The sequence below is a fragment of the Protomyctophum parallelum genome, assembly GCF_964188405.1.
Source record: "Protomyctophum parallelum genome assembly, chromosome: 5".
NCBI lineage: Eukaryota > Metazoa > Chordata > Actinopteri > Myctophiformes > Myctophidae > Protomyctophum > Protomyctophum parallelum.
Genome location: NC_139702.1, coordinates 23,407,252 through 23,428,016, shown reverse-complemented (window position 1 = coordinate 23,428,016; position 20,765 = coordinate 23,407,252). Strand labels below are relative to the sequence as shown.

Sequence of the window (20,765 nt, the reverse complement as noted above, 5' to 3'; positions counted from 1 at the left end):
AAGGGAAGCAGCGTTTCTAGTCTACTTTCTTGCTGTTTTCAAGGTTAGAGAGGAAGAAAAAGCTGTCAAATACACGCCAGGAATGCTGATGGTGTGAGCCAGAGAGTGCTCAAAGTTGTTCCGGGTTTAGGGGGCCTGGTTATTCTGGATAATTGCTAAGGAATCTAAAGGCAAAGCAGGGAAGTTCCTTTATCGAAAGGCTATCTATGGATTGGCGATTGCACCAAAGAACACTTCAGGAGAACCTTTCTGCCTGCCTCAATAACACTGTACAACTCTTCCTCCGGTTGACTCAATCGGGATGATCTGAGTCAGACTGGGGGATGTTAAATCTACATTATAATTTATTTTTATGATGTGTTATTTTGTTGTCTGTGATGAATAAGGTTGGTAGATACTAGGTAGGTAGGTAGGTAGGTAGGTAGGTAGGTATGTACTAGGTAGGTATGTATAGGTATAGGTATGTAGGTAGGTAGGTATGTAGGTATGTAGGTAGGTAGGTAGGTATGTAGGTATGTAGGTAGGTAGGTATGTAGGTAGGTAGGTAGGTATGTAGGTATGTAGGTATGTAGGTATGTAGGTAGGTAGGTAGGTAGGTAGGTAGGTATGTATAGGTATGTAGGTAGGTAGGTAGGTAGGTAGGTAGGTACTAGGTAGGTATGTATAGGTATAGGTATGTAGGTAGGTAGGTATGTAGGTATGTAGGTAGGTAGGTATGTAGGTAGGTAGGTAGATAGGTGGTAGGTAGGTATGTAGGTATAGGTACAGTATGTAGGTAGGTATGTATAGGTAGGTAGGTAGGTATGTAGGTATGTAGGTAGGTAGGTATGTATAGGTATGTAGGTAGGTATGTATAGGTATAGGTAGGTAGGTAGGTATGTAGGTAGGTAGGTAGATAGGTAGGTATGTAGGTATAGGTACAGTATGTTAGGTAAGTAGGTAGGTATGTATAGGTATAGGTAGGTAGGTAGGTATGTAGGTATGTAGGTAGGTAGGTATGTATAGGTATGTAGGTAGGTATGTATAGGTATAGGTAGGTAGGTAGGTACTAGGTAGATAGGTAGGTAGGTAGGTATGTATAGGTACAGTATGTACAGTAGGTAGGTACCTGTGACATGCCTTCCATATCCAACTGAATGAGGTCAGTCTGGTTGTACTGCAGGATGGCCATGCCAACACGGAAGACGATCTCTAGACCCTATAGGGATGAGATGCACAGGCACACCATTAGGAAAACACTGATCTCTAGACCCTATAGGGATGAGATGCACAGGCACACCATTAGGAAAACACTGATCTCTAGACCCTATAGGGATGAGATGCACAGGCACACCATTAGGAAAACACTGATCTCTAGACCCTATAGGGATGAGATGCACAGGCACACCATTAGGAAAACACATGTCAAACACATAAAATAGAAATAACCACTCTATATTTACTGAACTTGACCTGAGATGGATCTGGCTTGGTCTTTTTTTCAAATCTCTTCACTGAAAATAGCCAATCTACAAGCTCACGTGTCACAATGTGACACGTCGTGAGTTTGTGGATCGGCTATTTCCTGCAAATGTTCCTCAAAGAATAGGGAAGTTAGGTTTCAAGTGGTAAAACTGTCAAAACAAGAATGACTCAGTCATAACTGCCAGGTGCAGCTTGAGGTCATCACTAGGACTACGATCGTCAGTACGGCGCTTTTCAAGCACCTAATTCTTCAAGCAAGAATTGTGTGTGTGTGTGTGTGTGTGTGTGTGTGTGTGTGTGCGTGCGTGCATGTGTGTGTGTGTGTGTGTGTGTGTCATACCTCATACATGAAGATGTCAAAGATCCGCGTGGCAACAGGCATTGGGAGGAAGGTGAGGAAGAGGGTGAGAAACCAGGAGGACGCATACATGGATGTGAGGAAACTCTGGGAGCGGAAATGGAGATTTAGCTCTGGAAGCTGCTCCTGAGGACCGGATGATGAGAAGATAAATTGAGAGAAAGACCAAAAGACAGAGGGAGAAAGACAGCACACACGAGATAAAGAACAAGCAAAAGGAAGAGGCATGGCCGATCAACACCTGAGCCACACACAATGTGAAAAACCAAGGCACACAATCATGTTTAGATAAAGAAGTGGGATACTTGCTACCCTCTTGTGGATAATATTTGCATTCAAATCAAATGCACTCTACAGTAAACAAGCTCTCTTACCTGTAGTAGGTACTCAAACTGGTAAATGCACAGGCCCAGCTCAGCCATGCTGGGTTTGAATAGTTCTCTTAGCCGGTACTCCTGCATCAGACGCACAAACACACAGAATGCCTCCTCCTCTGGCATCTGGTGAGGATAGGCAGACAGTATATTCACAATCACAATCAAAAATAATTTAACATCAAATATACATTTACTACTCAGAGACACACTTGACAGTATATAAGATATATTAGGGCTGGACAATTAATCAAATTCAGATCAGAATCAGATTTTTTGGTTTGGAAGATAAAGAAATTAAAATCCGAAAATCGATCTTAAATTAGGGTAATTACAGTTCGGATCTCGCTCATTAAAGCACTGCACAGGGCCAAGAGTCCAGCCCGGTCCAACACACCAAATTAATGTAATCTTTCTCTGCCGTGCATTTCTCTGGTGCGCGCAGCTCACACACAACTCTGAACATGTCCCAAACACTGAGGAAAACTTGTTGTTTGATTTAACACACACATAACGTGCCACCAAAACAATCTCACAGCTTATCAATACCGTGTCCTGACCTACTGTCCCTTACATTAACTGTAAATTTTTCGTCGAGGAGCGATGTGGAAATATGCACGTGGAAATATGCAGGATGTGAGACCTTCAACGTTTCAACGTTTGCCTTCAAAATAGGGATGTGCTTCTATACTCTAGTACTTTTTATATTAACAGTTTCCGTGCTTTGAATGGATTACTCCAGGTTAATGTCGCTGCCATATCGGACATACGCGCCTTTTGTTTTATGTGTTTAATCCGCCGCAATGTAAAAAATAAATAGAAAATCCTTCCTCGCCGCGGAGAAAGAGAGTAGATGCATCTGTTTGGATGATGAAACCGGAAATCGTCACATGCTGTGGGCTGCTAGGGCTTCTGGGAAATTGAGGCCAATGCAAACGAATGGGATTCAACGCCTCATGGAGGAGGCTCCTGTGCTGCGTCTTCCGGGTGTACCAAGATGGCGGGTGGTCCGGCCGTTCATAACAAACGGGGGAAGCTTTTTTCGCTCGATTTTCGCGGATTAAAAGCCCAAATAATTCAGCGTATGCTCTAAAGGTAATACAACAATCTCGGCAGTGAAGGGGGGTTGATTAAAAGTCTGGTAAATCGTTTTCCACAGTCAAACTGTTAATACCTTCTCTGATTGCAATTTTGTACTGATCTCTTGTGATACTCTTGTGATACTATACCTGTACAATGCTGCTATTATGTATTGTCTATTGTGTATTGTATGTCTATTTAAAAAAAACGTTGATGTACTACTGCACTTTTGCCCAAGACAAATTTCACCTTGTGGGACAATAAAGTATATCTCATCTCATCTCATCATCTATAAGATACAAAACCATCTCAATGAAAATGAACTATCCTCATCATTCCTACCGTACCTGCATTAGCAGCAGGCCGACGATGAATGCACTGCCTTGGCAGTATCCCACCTCCCGGTCAACCAGTGAATATGCCTGGAAGAAAACCCCCACACACACACACATTAATTCACCAGGCAGTATATTGACTTTTCAGAAAACCTTTGCACCAAGACTGAAGCTCATGGATGAATATTCAACATTAAGGTCCTGCTTTCTCACCTTCATGACATTAAACAGTACTTCCTGGCCAAGGCTGTCTTGACCTTTGAAGAACTCGTGCTCTGGGTAGGTGCGGGCTATGTCCCTGCGGATGAGCTTCTCGCAGGGGGACGACATCTTCAACAGCTCCGAGTACTGGTTCTTCACCGGCATGTCCGTGGCGTTGCCCAGCAACTGCCACACTATGGCCCGGAAGTGGTGCGGAATCCCCTTCCTAATCAACTCCTGGTGGTGGAAGAGACAGAGAGAGAGAGAGAGAGAGAGAGAGAGAGAGAGAGAGAGAGAGAGAGAGAGAGAGGACGAAAGAATGAGGATGAGGAAGGATAGAGCGCAACGAGCGCAACGCGTACGTTTATTGATAATCAATCATGTTGGTTCTATGCTATACAAAAACTAAAAGAAAGTAAGAGGGTGAGTGGATTGCAATGATCAAATAATTAATAAACATCAGACCCGTCTGAAGTGGGTGGTACTGTACTGTACTGGCCCTGGCCCCTGTGTGTGTGTGTGTGTGTGTGTGTGTGTGTGTGTGTGTGTGTGTGTGTGTGTGTGTGTGTGTGTGTGTGTGTGTGTGTGTGTGTGTGTGTGTGTGTGTGTGTGTGTGTGTGACAGTGTGTGTGTGTGTGTGTGTGTGTGTGTGTGTGTGTGTGTGTGTGTGTGTGTGTGTGTGTGTGTGTGTGTGTGTGTGTGTGTGTGTACGCACGCACTCTACTGGCCACCAGCTACATACACATACATACACCTATGTATGTACACATACATACTGTGGCAAACCAGGGGAAACAGCCAGGGGCCTGTTTCACGAAACTTGGATTAACTAATCCAGGATTTAGGCCAAAACCAGGCTTTTTAAATCCTGATCTTTACAGCCTGGTTTATTCCGTTCCACTAAAGCCAAGCGAGGCTCAGAATTGGAGGATTTGGCGAGCCGGGATCAGCAAGCCTGGCTTAATAGACAGTCTGGCTTTTTGTCTCTAGACCCATTCTGTAGAACACAGATTTACTGATCCTTCTTCTTCATGGGGTATTAAGGCAGTTTGCATCCTTAATAGTTGCATTACAGCCCCCTTCTGTATATCTCATTATCTTTATTAATCTATTCAAGACTTACTGATACAAGGACTTAAGCTTCTAAAATAAATACTGCTGCTGTAATTAAAGAGAGAACATACTCTCAATAGTGGATAGACTGAATGATTAACTACCCCAAAAATATAGTTTACATTTTACCACTACTATTAACTTAAAACAGAATTCTTAATATTGTAAGCATAATGATATTGTCGCATTGTGATATTTGGCCATAACTCCCTCCTCTGAGGGAGCTACCTTTGGGGAAGGGGGTTGTTGTCCAGACAGGGGCCAGACTGGTGAGGGTCATGGGAGCATGCCAAAGTTTGTGCTATTGCCATTGAGAATGCATTGGGCGTTTAAGTTAAATAACTCAGAAACTACAAAACATTTCAAAGTAAAACGTTCCAGCATGTGTCTCCACAGTAAGCTGAATTTTACAAAGTGTGAATGGAGTTTCTAGGTGAAAGTGATTTTTTGAAGTGCCACTATCTGCCTATAAATGTCTCAAATTTGAAAGCACTATATTTCTAAAACTATGAAACATTTCAAAGATTCCTTCTCAGGCACACATGTCCACCGTAGGATGAACCTAAATAGGTTTGAATGGGGTTTCTAGGTGTAAGTATGTAGGACTAGTAGTGGGTGAAACGTTACAATGGTAATATGTTGTAAAACAATGAGTAATGGTAATATTTAGTGGTTTTCACTTTTACAAATAATAATAATAATAATAATAATATAATATAATAATTCTTCTTAACCGTGCACTGCACTTGCACGACAGCAAACCTATTCATGGGGAACATTCACCAAAAGCATCTGATCTACAAGCTGTCATGATGTTGTGCAGCCTATATATTTTGGTTATTTGATTTTATATAGTGCTTAAATTAGTCCTTTAATGCAGACCGATACAAATAAGGCAACATAAACCCATAATAATTTAATAAATCTGGAAAACATCATTGGTTTGTGATCAGTTTGACTGCTTAATGAACAGTAAAGACATCAGGATTAGGTTAAACCTGGCTGTTAGCCTGGTCCGGAGCAGGCTAAATCCAAAGCATTAGTTTCCATGGTAATTTATGTAGCATTACTTTCATGAAACCGAATCAAGCCTCAACATATCCAGGTTAACTGGTTAAGTTAATCTGGCAAGATCAACCAGCTTTCATGAAACCGGTTAAGCACTGATCCAGGATATATTAAACCAGGATATGTGTTAAAGCCCGGCTTAATCTCTAATCCAAGTTTCGTGAAATAGGCCCCAGGCCTATTCCCCACAGAATGAGGCTGGGGGAGGTGATAGAGGGAGTATATCACCCTGTACAGGTATTGCAGCCAATGGGAGCCTGGACATGGACGCACCTGCAGCCAGTAAGGCAATCACCAGAAGCTGTTAAAGAGCCGACGCCCAAGCTGTCTGGGGAGTCAGTGTGAACTAATGGAGGAGTGAGAAAGGAGGAATCTCTCTGTTCATGAGGAGGCTGGTATGAGGGAGATCTCTCAAGACTGCAAGTGACTAGAAGCCTAAGCCCCTGACAAGAGGAACCCTTTATTGATGTTTTGCCCCATTTTCCCCTTTCCCGGACACTTTCAATAAAAGACAATTTAAGTTTATGTTGAAGCTGACTCTGAGCCTCTTATTTTATTGTGAATCTGTACCTATTCTCCCCTGGGTTGCCACAATACATAGATAAACACATACCGGTAGCTTCGCATAGGAGTGCATAGCACCACTCAATAAATTAAATAAATAATACTTATATATTCATGTGCCAGCTACCAGCATAGCTGGTAAGTTTCTAAATATAGAAACAATATCAAGGACTAACATTACTTTGCTAAATCAATTCTAACTACTTTTCTGGACTGTCCGGTCCAGTTTGCAGGTGTAGCAGAGTGCTAATATCTCCCTTGGCGAAGGAGGGATACTCCTTTGACTGAGTGAAAAGTATCACTGGTTGTGCATTTCCACTGCATTGCACCAGCTCAACTCAACTCAACTCAACTCGACTGTACAGTACAGTACAAGCTTTTGGTACCAGCCAGGTAATACTTTTTCCATTGCAGGTGTAGCTGGCCACCCAAACCTCTGTATAGCAGCATCACCTGAACTGCCCAAATATTCTGACAAGAGATAAACACTCTCCTTTCTTTACCATCACTTTTCACATGGCCCGGTTGAGTAAGTAACTAAATAATATAAGAAAGGGGTGAATTAATTATTGATAGGTCTGTTGATAATCCCTCCTATCGTCACAATTAGCAGTTTTCCCTCAATCCAACACCAGTAATCCATAGTCTGTCACACTCACCTTGAGCAGTTTGTCCTTCTTGCGTCTCCACTCCTCCCACTCGTTGACGATGCGTCCCCAGAGGATCCAGGTGTCCTCCTCCAGGTGGGACAGGTTGGAGGAGGCCGAGGAGCTGGACACCAGAGAGCCGCTGCTGTTTCGCCGCGAGCCGCTCATGGAGCGCAGGGACTTGGAGTCTGCCTCCAGCAGCCTGAGAGAGGAGAGAGCATCCTGTAAGAGGTGATGATGTCCCACTGACTGTAGTCTCACATGGTCAGACCCACCGTCTTTATGTCAAGTGTAGTGACGGTTTGTTTCGCCAGAGAAAGTCTGGCTGGCTTGTAATAATAAAATCACACTTGTGTGAAGTGAGGTGTACATCGGGGGGGACTTGGCTGCTACATGACAAGGTGGTGGCCAAGAATATGGACAGTTGTACTGTTTCTTTCCTTTTTCCATACTGGCTCCTTTCTTTCTTCTATTAATTCTCCGGTGCTGTTTCAATTTACTGTTTCTTGTGAAGCTTTTTCCCAAATTGGTTACAGTTGAACTGTTTCTTTCCTTCATACGTTGTCATTTAGTGCCCTAAATAAACATTAAAGTCCATAGACTTGGCTGACAAACGATTCACGCCATAAGTGCTCTAAACAAACATACAAAAAACATCCCATAGACTTGGCTGCCATATGACGTAATCTTCAAAAGGACAAGCACCCCTCAATAAGTCTGTGGTTGGTCTAAGGAGGTCAATTTATAATTCATCTGTCACAAATGCTTATCCACTTTTCACCATTGCCTCAGATGTTACAGTCTAAAGAGACTTTGAAACGGGAAGCGAGGAACGCAGGCGATAGTGCCTGGATCAACGACAGGTCTCCTCCAGGTCTGCTCAAGAGGGGCGCAACAACGCAAGCGTAAAAACAAGCTAAACAGTATCCAGGTCTGGTGAGTCGCGGGAGTGTGCACGAAAAGAGCACAAATTCACTGGACCGCGCTCACGTAAATACGCTTGCGTTGTCGCTCCCAGTGCTCTGCGCGAAAACGCAGGTCTCATTGAAAATGAACTATAGGCGAGTTATATCGCTTCACGTTTGAAAGGCCCTTTACAAATAGGTCTATTAGATATTTATCTAATAATCTGGCTACTGTTTCCAATGTGTGTGTCTGATATGGGACAGTGAACCCACTCCTCATTTTACCTCTACTTTTGTTCAGATGGACTTTACACAGTTGGGCTCAGCAGGTAGTTACAATAGTAAACACTTGAGTTAGTGACAAATAAGTAGCATGCTATGTACTATGTAGGATATTACCCAAATTACACAGGTTTTAAATCCTATTTATACTAGCAATGGTGTATAATGTCTTGCTCTTTTGGCCCACCTCTTCTGACTAAAATGTGAAACCACCACTACTGACTACTTGGATCACATATCCTGGCTGACGGTGCAGCACTGTGTGAGTTCTCTCCTTGCACCTGTGTTACCCACAGTCTAGACAGCTGACACCTGTTTAATGCATCTGGACCACACAGACCAAATTTACTATGCACTGAAACCATAGCCTCACACACATCCATTTCATGTTTATCCCATTATTATTATTATTATTATCCCAGTGGCTATTTCTTTTGCACTCTCTAAATGGCATAGCAAAATAAAATGTAAATACTTCCACAATCTTAACTGATATCAGATGCCCCCCCCGCTCTCTCTCTCTCTCTCTCTCTCTCTCTCTCTCTCTCTCTCTCTCTCTCTCTCCCACCCCATCATGCATAAGAAAGAATCCAAAAATCCAAAAAACTACAAATCAATATATATACATACATGTACATGTATACTGTATACTGTAGTCTGACGGGTTTCGCAAGTTTTTAATCTGTGTCTGTGACCTTTGGTCGCAATCACTAATCATAGTAATAATTTCTGGATATGATGCATGCAAGTCCTGGCTGACCTGATCTATTCAATAAAATGTACAGTATGTGTTTGTTAACTGCAACTGCAACCATAAACCAGACATCCTGTGTTTGGTTTAAAGTGCTAGTAGTTCAGGAGTAGTTCACCCAAAAAACATAACATACATTTCTATCAATTGCAATTAAACACACCAAGCCTTGAATTCATGGAGACAGTGTTTTTCTTTTCCTTCTTTGAGTCTCCTTACTCCCCTACCAGATCACAGATCACCTCCGCTCATCACATTATTGGCTTAGGATTGTGACAAAAACAAAACAATCGCCATGAATTCAAGGCTTCATGGGGATAGAAAATAAGTACATTTTTGGGTGAACTACTCTACTTTTGGATCAGAGCTTAACATCACAGGCTATCACTCAATGACTCTCCCAAGACAATGAGCACTTTTGGGCTTATAGAACCCATCTCAGATGCCAGACTGTCTGTCTGTGCCCATCTCCGTTCTTATTGTTTATTTAAACCTTCACCACTCTCAGGAAAACAGACCACATTGGTATGCCCAGTCAAGCCCCTGTCTGAGATTTACAATCATGCGAGTATTTCTCGCCACAGAGAAGCCCCTTTTATCTCAGTTATGTGAACTTGATGTGTATGTTTTAATACTTTTTAATGAAAGTCATGATATAATTTGATACATTTATCTACTTTTATATGATTTGAGATATGAGTTTGAATACAAACTTTAGTTTTTATTTTCATATTTAATGCTGTTCAATAACAATATGCATGCAGGCTGCCAGGCTCTAATTTGACCTAAATCTAAATTGGCAAAGAAACAAGGTTTCAGTCTGCTCTATTGACTTCCATTCATGACATTTAAGTTAAATATTTCAAAAGGGAGGAAGGAGGAGGCGGAGGCACCCACTAAGAATGTTATCAACCGATAATCACCAGCATGTTCTTATCTGGACCATGCAATGCAGCCAGTATGGACATTTCCACATACTGCCTACCGTGAGTAGGCGACTAGGAAATGCGGAAGTGATCCGAAATTACTGGCGCTGAAGCGAAAACCAGGTGAAACTGACTTACATGGCTGGTTAAAACTGACGTTAGGGTTAGAATTAGGGTTAGATTTAGGCTTACGGTTGACAACGCGACCAACGCCACGTCGACAATGGCTGACAACAACGTCAGTATGTGGAAATGTCCATTCTGGCTGCGTTGCATGCTGTTGATAAGGGCTGATGACGGAGATGAAATCATCTGATAACATCCAAAGCCGCTAGTGGAGGTGCTTCTTTGGCCTGCTGGCAGTGTGCAGAACTGTGCACACACAGACCCACCCTCTTATAGACAACTAGGCTCCTGCAGAGCCATGGCCTGTATTTCCACTTAATACACTGCGTTCCAAAAATGAAATGGGTTTGTAGGTTATGGTTGTAGGAGTCTGTGACAAGCACAATGTGTGTAGTAAATTTTGTTTGTGAATTTGTGAATCAGATGTTTTGTGATCATAGATATATTTTATAGTTTTATTGCATCGACTTGTGAGCTTGTAGATCTGCTATTTTCACCACTAGTTTGGGTGCCGACAAATGTCTAATTTCTTTTTAGGTCTTGAGCTAAAAGGTTTAGGAACCACAAGATTAGACTGATTAGACATGCTTTTTAAGTTCAACATATTTTATGCTTCTTATAATCAGGTGCAGAAGTACACAGAAAGGTCAGGCGCTGCCTGCAGATGGCATGAGAGGTTCTCTTTGATGATTGTACACTGGGTGCTCTGTGCATGGCTGGTAATTAAATGAAGGACATAGTTAATGGTTGCTATGTATCCCACAATGTTTTGCCTCAGCTACAAAGCTTCTAGGATAATGTCAAGGTCTATTTGACTTTCCCTGCATTGCTTTTTCCGCAATAGCACAATTGTACCTGTTTTTTTAGATTGAACTAAGCCTCTAAGCACTAGTATACTATTGAGCTATTTCATTCAACCTGTTTTTCATTGGTGCCATGTTAATTTTGTTGAGTATAAACTAAAAGACTAAAAGATTTTTGATATTTCATTGACTAAGACTAGATTAAGACTAAACTATTTCAGATTACTAATAAAAACTAAATGGTGTGTTCAAAAGACTAAGACTAAATCAGAATTTACTAAGATTTTGATATTTACCGTATTCAACTAAGACTAGACGAAGACTAAACAATTTAAAACTAAATGGTGTGTTATTCAAAAGACTGAAGACTACTGTAAATCTGAATTTGCTGTCAAAATTAACACCGGTGCCAATTGCTTAAACCAGAATCAATTGAACAGAATCCTCGCCCGAGCCACACCACAACAGCGGGAGCCCTCACCTGTTCTGCTCCTCCAGTTTGGCCAGCAGCTCCAGTTCATCTGGACTCAGGTTCTCCGAGTCTGCCGGGGAGGCCGCAGGTGCTGAGAGCACTGCATCGTGGGAAGATGAGTCCGGGCTGAGCACGGGGCTACCAATCGAAGGGGGGTCTTGGTCCATGCCGGGGGGTGATGAGGAGGGGCAGCTCAACTGAGCGGGTGGAGCCCTGATAGAATCCTCTCTTTCTGGACTAGCGCTTGGTGTAGACATGGCGATGGCCGCTGGGGAAGAAGGCGTGAAGCACTAGCAGTGTAACGGGAGGTTGCAGGAGGGTCTCCGTCCTAACCCGCCACCCCCTCGCTGAGGCTGGCTGTTGCTTGATTAGCAGGCCGCCTTGCTGGCCTTGGAGCCAACAGGATTAGAGCTCCTCAAACCTGTCACAGAGATAAAAAAAAGTCGATGAAGAGAATTAGATTGACTCAAATCTTGTTATTTTCAGCAAGCAACGCCGTATGGCAACAAATTATAATTTACGCTGGTGGAATCTTTGTTCATAATATAATTCTTAGTGATGTGAAAAATGCCTCATGGACATAAATATATAAGATGTATACCGGTACTTGACAAAAAGGATTGTCACATACTCTCAAATACTGTACATGTAATGAGTGAATTGTCCAGGAGTCATTCTGGATCTCGCCCTTGCTGCAGGAGTGATTGAAATGATGTAAGCACTGTGACTGGCTGGCTACAACAACGGTTCAAGTGTCAACAGTTTTTCTTCTCTTGCAAATTGAGGCATGTTTTCAAGGCAACAAAGATAATGGCTTTTAATTTAAGATGATGGAAAAAAACAACAACTATAATTACATTTTCGGATAAAGCACAGAAGGTGTGTGTGTGTGTGTGTGTGTGTGTGTGTGTGTGTGTGTGTGTGTGTGTGTGCGTGTGCGTGTGTGTGGTGCATGTGTGTGCATGTTTGTGTGTGTATGTATGTGTGTGAGTGTGCGTGTAACACTGCACATGAAAACATAGCTTATATTTATGGTCTTGAAGAGATAAATAGAGCGAGGGAAGTGCATGTTTGACTAATCACTAAAGGACATGCATGGGAGGACTGTGAGACATTTAAACAGGCTATGTGTATGGTGTGTCAGCGGGTTCTGCATGCTGCTCAATGTGCAACATTCTACCAGCTAACGCTAGATAGCAAGCTAGGCCTCGAAAGGCAGAGCTTCCCCCAGCTCTCCCCATCGACATGGATAAACAACTCTACCTCGTTCTCTCTCTCTCCCTTCTTACCTATATCTTCCTCTCTCTCCCTGTGTGTCTCTCTCTCTTTCTCCATCTTCCTCGCTCTCTCCCTTCATGTCCCATCCCCCAATCTTTCTCCTCCTTACCCCTCTCTCTGGATGGAGGGAGGCAGGGATGGATGGGGGCATCCATCCCTGCCTCCCTCCATCCCACCATGCCTATCTCAGTAGGAAGCCAGTGGCGATACTGTTGCTCTGGGGGAGTTGATGCTGAGCTGAACCATAATAGTCACTCATGTGTCTGTTTGTCTGCATTATGGATGACAGCTCTGATAATGGGAGGACCCTGTGGAGCAGACTGCTGTACTACACGCACGCACGCACGCATGCACGCACGCACGCACACACACAGACAGACAGACATGCACTTACAGAATACTTCAAAGCAAACTTGACAAAGAGGCATAACTTAAAAAATCACACCTGTGTGAAGTGAGGGGCGCTCTTATCATTACACATCATCATACATCATCTCATGAACAACTGAATTTATGTGATTGGTTGTTTAAATTTACGTCATATTTGGCGGACATTTGACCTAATTTCTCCTTTCATAGTCAATGGAAAATATGAGACGTGTGGGGACAAAAGCTATATATAGGAGGTGTGAAGTGAGGGGCGCTCTTATCATCATACATCATTGTACATCACATTCCGTGCTCAGCCAATCAAATCATCACAAATGTCATTCCAGGCACTTTTAGTGACTTTTCTGACCTCACTTTTATCACTTTTATTAATATGTTTGCTCAGCCAATCAAATCATCGCTATATGGGGTACTGATCAGCCAATCATAAGCCCGGAAAGCTGGGCAAACAAAAGAGGAACTGAAGAAGAGTTCAGGCTCTTTCTGATGCATGATCTTTCTGATGTTTTTGAAAGGGAGGTGAATTTAGGGATGTGTAAATGTGTCCAAAATGAAAATCGATTTGTATAATTCAATATTAACGATTAATCGATTAATCGTTTTTTGGGGGGGGGGGGGATTCTTTATTTTTATTTTTATGAACCCTACAAATAAAGAAAATCTTCCCCCCAAGGGGTACCTAAGTCAAAAAAGTTTGGGAACCCCTGATGTAGTTGATTAACAATAATTGTAACTCTTGAGAGTTAATAAGGGTCCATTTGGTTACTAACTCCATCTTTTAAATGAGGACCACTGGTGGTCCCTGGACCACTGTTGATCCAATTGATCACCATAGCAACCCCAGCCTAGGCCTGATTAGGTAAATTCCCAACACCTGCTAAATCCTCCAAACCTGTATCTTGATTGGAATCAATCTCCACTCACACTCCTCTCAGTCATGCAGCTACACAGACACATCCCAGGCACACTTTTGTAGGCCTATAGCCCTGTCCTGTTTGGATGACAATATTGCCTTTCCAACTGATTTTCATTAAAAAAAAAAAAAAAAAAAAAAAACGATTATCGATTATTAATTTTCATAATCGATTTCGGGTCCTATCAACGATAATCGATTAATCGATTAATCGGACCCATCCCTAGGTGAATTGGCATCATTCAGAACTTCTGATGTGCAGTCTCAGAACTTTTTCTCAGAGCTCCTGCACCCAAGTTCTAAGATGTCCTGACTGTCCGACCTAGTTCGGAAACCACGTCCGAAACAGCATTTTTATTCCTGACGTCGAAAGGAGCATGCATGTATTAGCATGACTGAGACAGTGAGAGAGGCAGAGAGAATAGAAGAGAATAGAGTGAGAATAGGTGAGGTGAGCAGAGAAAAAGGAGACAGAGGGCAGAGAGAGACAGAGAGAGAGAGAGAGCTAGAGAGAGAGGGATAGGGCCTGAAACCAGTATGAATGGGGATGACACTGGAGAAGGCACAACACAAGCGCTGCATTCATACACAGAAACCAGCCCAATCAAAAGAACCATTAATATGTCCATGAGTCAAACACTTGGTCAAATCAGCCAATCAGAAGCACTGTCGTCACCGCATTGTCACGCCCATGCCTCACACACTAGTATTGACACACTAGTATTGACTTCCAATATAATAATATGCAGATGGTGCAAACTGAAATGTCTACAGGATCATAAGTAAACCAAGAAAAGATCAGTGAACATTCTGATTTCATTATATTGAAAAGATTACACATACAAACTATCGGATACCAGGTCATCAAATGAACCTGGCATCTGTCTAAATAACATGCTATCTAAATTACAGAGGTGGCACAGCAGTTAAGGTTACAACATACAAGTAAGGAGAAGACGGATAAAAAAGTACTGTAGAAGAAACAAGGCAGAAGGAAAAGCAAGGTGTATCAAGAAACAACAATAATAACAATAATAATAATAATAATAATAATAATAATAAAAAGGAAAAAAGGTTTTCAAGTATTCAATCACACGCACACACCCATGCAGACACACACACACGCGCGCACACACACACACACACACACACACACACACACACACACACACACACACACACACACACGCACACACACATCATCATCATCATTTTTTGACCGCGGTCGAGATCATGGATTTCACAATGCCATGCCAGACTTCCCGGTCCTTCATTGCCATCCCTAGTTCCTGCTTACTGATGCATGTGTCCCTAGCGATGACATCAGGCAATGAAGTTTTCTACCTCTGGCCTGCTTTGAGGCAGGACTCCAGAGAAGAAGGGAAGATATAACCTCATTGTCAGCTCTGTAGCCGTGGCCGGCAAACTGTGTTCTTCTGGATCGGACTAGTGAAGAAACACGGGGAAGGTTGCCGTATATTAGATTAGTCGATGGGTGGCTCTTCCAAGACAGATTTTGTGCTCTCATTAGACGGCGGGTGTAAGTGCCATCCAACCGTTTCTCTAGTAGTCCATGTCTCGGAGCCATAGAGTAGAATCGGCTCAACTATCGTCCTAAATATTTTTACTTTTAACATCTTACTAAGCTGGGATGACCAGATCTTATGTATGTCATTGCAGACTGACCAGGCCATACCCTTCCTAGTTTGAAAGTCCTTTTGGGAAGAAGATATATATGAACCCAAATACTTGTAGTCATCAACCTGTTTCAGAGGAGTGTTGTTATGTGTTTTTATAATGTGGTTATTGTTGGATTTGCATATATTTATGTATTCAGTTTTCGTCTCGTTGAGATAAAGACCAACACAGTTGGAGGCCTGCTCAAGAGACTGAAGGAGAGCCTGAGCGTATTCCAATGATTGACTGATAAGCGCGATCTCATCAGCAAAGTCAGTGTCAGTTAGGTATTTAGCAGGATGACGAGAGCTTCTCCTATGGTTTAGTTGGTAGCCCTTATCTCTCACACACACACACACACACACACACACACACACACACACACACACACACACACACACACACACACACACACACACACACACACACACACACACACACACACACACACACACACACACACACACACACACACACACACACACACACACACACACACACACACACAGAAAGTCAGGTATGACCATAAAATTGTGACCATAACATTGTGACAAGGTATATGAACCTTATCAGTTGAATTGAGTCTGGCTATCTATCTTGCAAGGAAGCTTCTTATATGTACAGTGGTCTAAAACTAACTTATAGATTGGGTATTTTTGGCAAAGGGATTTGGTGTAGAGGGAAAAAGAGCACATCAAGTACAGAGCCCACTCAGGTCAACTTTACCCAGTATAGAGGATTTAAATGATAAAAACAAAAGCATGGGTCCTGATGTCATTTAAGAGAACAAGTGCAATGTCACTGAATGCAGGCCAGGCTCCAAAAAGGTGAGTCATGATAATGGTTCTTCCACTCAGACAGGGACACCCACATTTACTTAATCGTATACGAGTGAAGTCCTCGCTCAAAGGACAATGTTTTAAAGTTATCACATACGTCATGTTATCAAAATGTGGGGAGAGAGAAATGCAGCCTGCCCTTTCCCAGAGGGGGCACAACATGGTTTCTTCATTATGAAGTTATGAACCCATTGTGTCTGTCTCGATTTTGCTTTAGAACATAATGCAGCATACTACATGACGTGAAATGGATTTGAGTGTGTCCTTAGTTGTGAAAAGTGTCCAATTCACCTTAAGTACAGTGAGTCACAACATCTGTGGCTATTACCACGCTGTGTGCATATTCTGGTCTCTTCTAAACCGGTATGGATTGTAAAACAGTTATTGCATTGTGCAGCAGCTTTGCCCAAGTGCATCCAAGCTCTCACTGTCCACAAGAACAGACAGTACTATTGTACCCTCTGAATATCCCCTCCCCCCACAAGAAAAACACTCAGTCCACATAAACATTACCAACACCCGTTCCCTCATGGTATGCATGCCATGCTCCTTCTTGAGTATACACGCAGAAAGTGTGTTTTATTTACAAAATACGATTGACTAGAAGTTATACCATTCATGTTCCCCAGCAGGGCGGGCCTATTCATTAGGTCAGAGCACTGAACCAAAAGCCAAGTCATTTTCCATCCTCAAAACTTGCCAACTCATGCCGAGCCATGAGGCCCATAGTGCAGCTAGGGGCCTGTAGTGTTTATGTAGCGTAAGGCAGGTTGATGTACACCCCCTGTACATGATGCTAAAACCAACAATTGATGCTGAGTGCCAAGCAGGGAGGCATTGTGCCCCTAGTCTTTGGTATGACCCGGCTGGGGATCAAATCCCGACCTCCTAATCGCAGGGCAGACACTCTCCCCACTCTCCCTATCTCCCCATATCCTTTGATTTTACAGGCTTTATCAAACCTGTCAAATCAAAAGAGAGGGGGGAAAGGGGTAAAACATTAGTTTTTAGTTTTTGAGGCCCTTCTATGTCCAGCTTTTAGTTTATGTGCAAACACAAACTTTGGCAGCGGTGGCCGAACGGTTTGCGGAGCGGTCTTGATACCGGAAGGTCGCCAGTTCGAATCCCTGGACCGGCACGTTCAAATTACCACCGCTGAAGTACCCTTGAGCAAGGCATTGAACCCCTACCATGAAATGTTCTATGAGCAGTGTGTGGCTGTAAACAAGCATCTCGAGCTTAGTCCACTTCCCTGGGTAAACAAATAACTTTGCTTTGTCCTACACAAACATTGCCTAACACAATTTGAAGGTGAGGACGCAAATTTTGATTGACCGGAATGAGATGATATATGATAAATGTACGATGATAAGAGCGCCCCTCACTTCACACGGTGTGATTTTTTATTATACATCTGGGAAAATTAAAATTAATACCAGGTGTAAGCTATTATTTATTTCCATACATACCCAATTAGAGCATCCCACCACTGACATCAAGGGCAACTCATCTGGCTTCCCTGTTGTTGCAACTCATGATCTCATGACTGTCTGTCCTATTTACACTGAGCCTCTTCTTTCACATATGAACTGTCTGGGATTAGTGGGCTATCATTGCTTAATTCACCACCTTGAGAATGCATTTTCCTGATGCTTTAGATACTTTTTGAGGGGCGCAAGCCCCTCCAATGCATGGCTTTTGAAATTACGTCATATAGCCAAGTCTATTGACTTTAATGTTCGTATAGAGCACTTAAAACAAAATTGCCAGCCAAGTCTATGGACTTTAAATGTTTGTTTATGGTATTAAATGATGACGTGAGATGTCATGTAACCAGTATAAATAGTTAAATACATCTTGTTGCAGATTTTGTTTTATTTTATTTACAATAACACTGCATTCATGTCTTGCAATGTATATAGTGGCAGTGAGTCTGAAATCATGTGGCAGCCACAGTGGGCGTCCCTCACTTCACATGAGTCGAGTGTGATTTTATTTTAGCCCTGGAGGCAATCCGTAAAACCAACAACAACCACCAGAAGATGATGGGACGTGATATGACAAGCAAGCAAGCTATTCATGCATGCAGTGTGCCACCCATGATACATTATAGCCCTTTGTGATGTCTTGACATTTACACAAATGTAGGCTATGCAGGCTGAAAGCTGACCTCCAAGAGGTTACGCAACAGTTTGTCAGAGTCATACTTTGTTGAACGTGACAGGGCACAAATAACTCTGTGGTTTATGTTCATCTATCTTTGCGATTGGAACAGTTGCCCATTAACTCTGAGAGGTCTGTGAGAATGTTGGGCCTGCAAGTTAGCCCATGTTGTCATTATAGCTACTACGGTCCATCTGTTTTCCAAACAGCCTACCTCTACTAAGCGATTTGTATGCAATATTATAATTTAATTGGTGGATCTCTGTTCGCTAATGCAGCGGATGTTTTCTGAGACATATCCAATGAGAATGTTCCCAGTCACTAAGCCTGAATGAGGAGGAGATGCATTTAGGGCAATTGGAATGGCATTGCCGACAAATGTTCCCCAGATGGTCCTGGACGGTTCCCTGAATGGACTAACCATATGAACTGTGTATAATATGACTAAGACTTTCCTGTTCTTAATGTAGGTGCAATCCTTCAGCAGATGATTTGCTGCCCCTCTAACTGGAAACTGTCTTGAAATAGAGTTCTTCCATGGTGTTTTGAAACACACATCCAAAACCCATTGCCTTATCGCCTATTATACGCTTTGTTGTATGACGAATAGCGAAAACAGACGATATATAAGCTCACAACACATCAAATCCCCACACATTGACCCCTTTTCCACCGGTTCTTTTTGGTTTTTAGTCCATGAGCCAGAGCTCCAAAATTGGTGGGCAAACTATACCCTATATTAAATTGTTTATAGGATCAATACAAGTAAATTAATACATGATAACCCTTCCACAGTAGTAGCTTTTTCATATTTTCGATTATTTTGCATATTTTCCTACATAATGCCTCATTTGCATAATAAAAATGTAAAATTTGTAATACAATAAATCATTGTCTTCGTGTAAGTACTCAATTGGGGAAGTTTCATGGTGATAACAATCTAATATAGGTATGGTTTTGCCCACTCAATTCATAATTAACGTTTCAATTTTGGAGCTCTGGCTCATAGACTAAAAACCAAAAAGAACTGAACCGGTTCCCACTGGGAACCAACCGGTGGAAAAGGGGCCCCTGTGAGCTTGTAGATCTGCAATTATTTTTATTTATTTTCAGTTTTTGAAACTTTTCACCCAACATGCCAAAGAAAAGGCAGTAAGGGCGAGATCACTGAATGTGTAGCCACGGAAATGGACAGAAGGAATCCTGGCAGATCAGAGTATACCAGTAAAATATATTACACAATACAGTACAGAACAATGATACACATTAATCACTCTCTAAATTTTCTAATGATAATCTCTCAATAGGATTACATCACAGTGCTGGTGAGGATAACTTGCTAGTAGTTATTTACAGCATCATCATCATCATCACTGCTCCACAGCAGGCACTTAATGTAATATCTGAATCACATTTTCCGCAGAGTACCCATAATATCATCTTGACATTTCATACAGAATCAAGATATAAAATGGTAAATGGTAAATGGTGCATTTATATAGCGCCTTTATCCAAGGCGCTTTACAGAGATTGTGCATTACATTCACCCATTCATACACCGATGGCAGCGGAAACCATGCAAGGCACCAACTAGCACATCGGGAGCAATTAGGGGTTCAGTGTCTTGCTCAAGGACACTTCGACAGTAACTCTGGGGGAGCCCGGGTTCGAACTGGCAACCTTACGGTTACCATCCAGGCACTCTACCACTGAGCCAACGCCGCCCCCATGCCATGAACCCCTGCCCCTGCCATGAACACTGAATAGTGGTTCTATGTTTTCTTAATGAATAAAATGTCCAATCTGTATGGTAGAGTACTAGAGTATGTTAATGCAATTTAACTTTTAATTTCGTTGTACACGTTGCAATGACTAATAAAGATCTATCTAACTTATACAATCTGACACGAATTTTGACCTGATGGTCATGATTCAATTTATCCTCTGAGCAAGCTCTATTAGCTCAATTTCAGGACTTGAGCGAAACTTGGTTCAAAAGAGGAAAGTTACATAGTGCTGCTTTAAATTATGTAATC

General features: G+C 42.3%; 1 protein-coding gene across 2 annotated transcripts in view; it reads right to left on the bottom strand.

Moving 5' to 3' along the window:
- Positions 1 to 20,765, bottom strand: part of evi5l (ecotropic viral integration site 5 like) — a 39,620-nt gene that overhangs the window by 14,191 nt on the left and 4,664 nt on the right. For both annotated transcript variants that reach the window (XM_083766039.1, XM_083766040.1), the window contains exons 2-8: positions 11,479 to 11,890; positions 7,217 to 7,406; positions 3,825 to 4,049; positions 3,624 to 3,698; positions 2,197 to 2,322; positions 1,805 to 1,948; positions 1,109 to 1,198 (exon numbers count right to left, since the gene is read on the bottom strand). In XM_083766039.1, coding sequence (XP_083622165.1) covers positions 1,109 to 1,198; positions 1,805 to 1,948; positions 2,197 to 2,322; positions 3,624 to 3,698; positions 3,825 to 4,049; positions 7,217 to 7,406; positions 11,479 to 11,726 — 1,098 coding nt within the window. In that variant the 5' untranslated portion in view covers positions 11,727 to 11,890. The remainder of the gene's footprint in view (positions 1 to 1,108; positions 1,199 to 1,804; positions 1,949 to 2,196; positions 2,323 to 3,623; positions 3,699 to 3,824; positions 4,050 to 7,216; positions 7,407 to 11,478; positions 11,891 to 20,765) is intronic.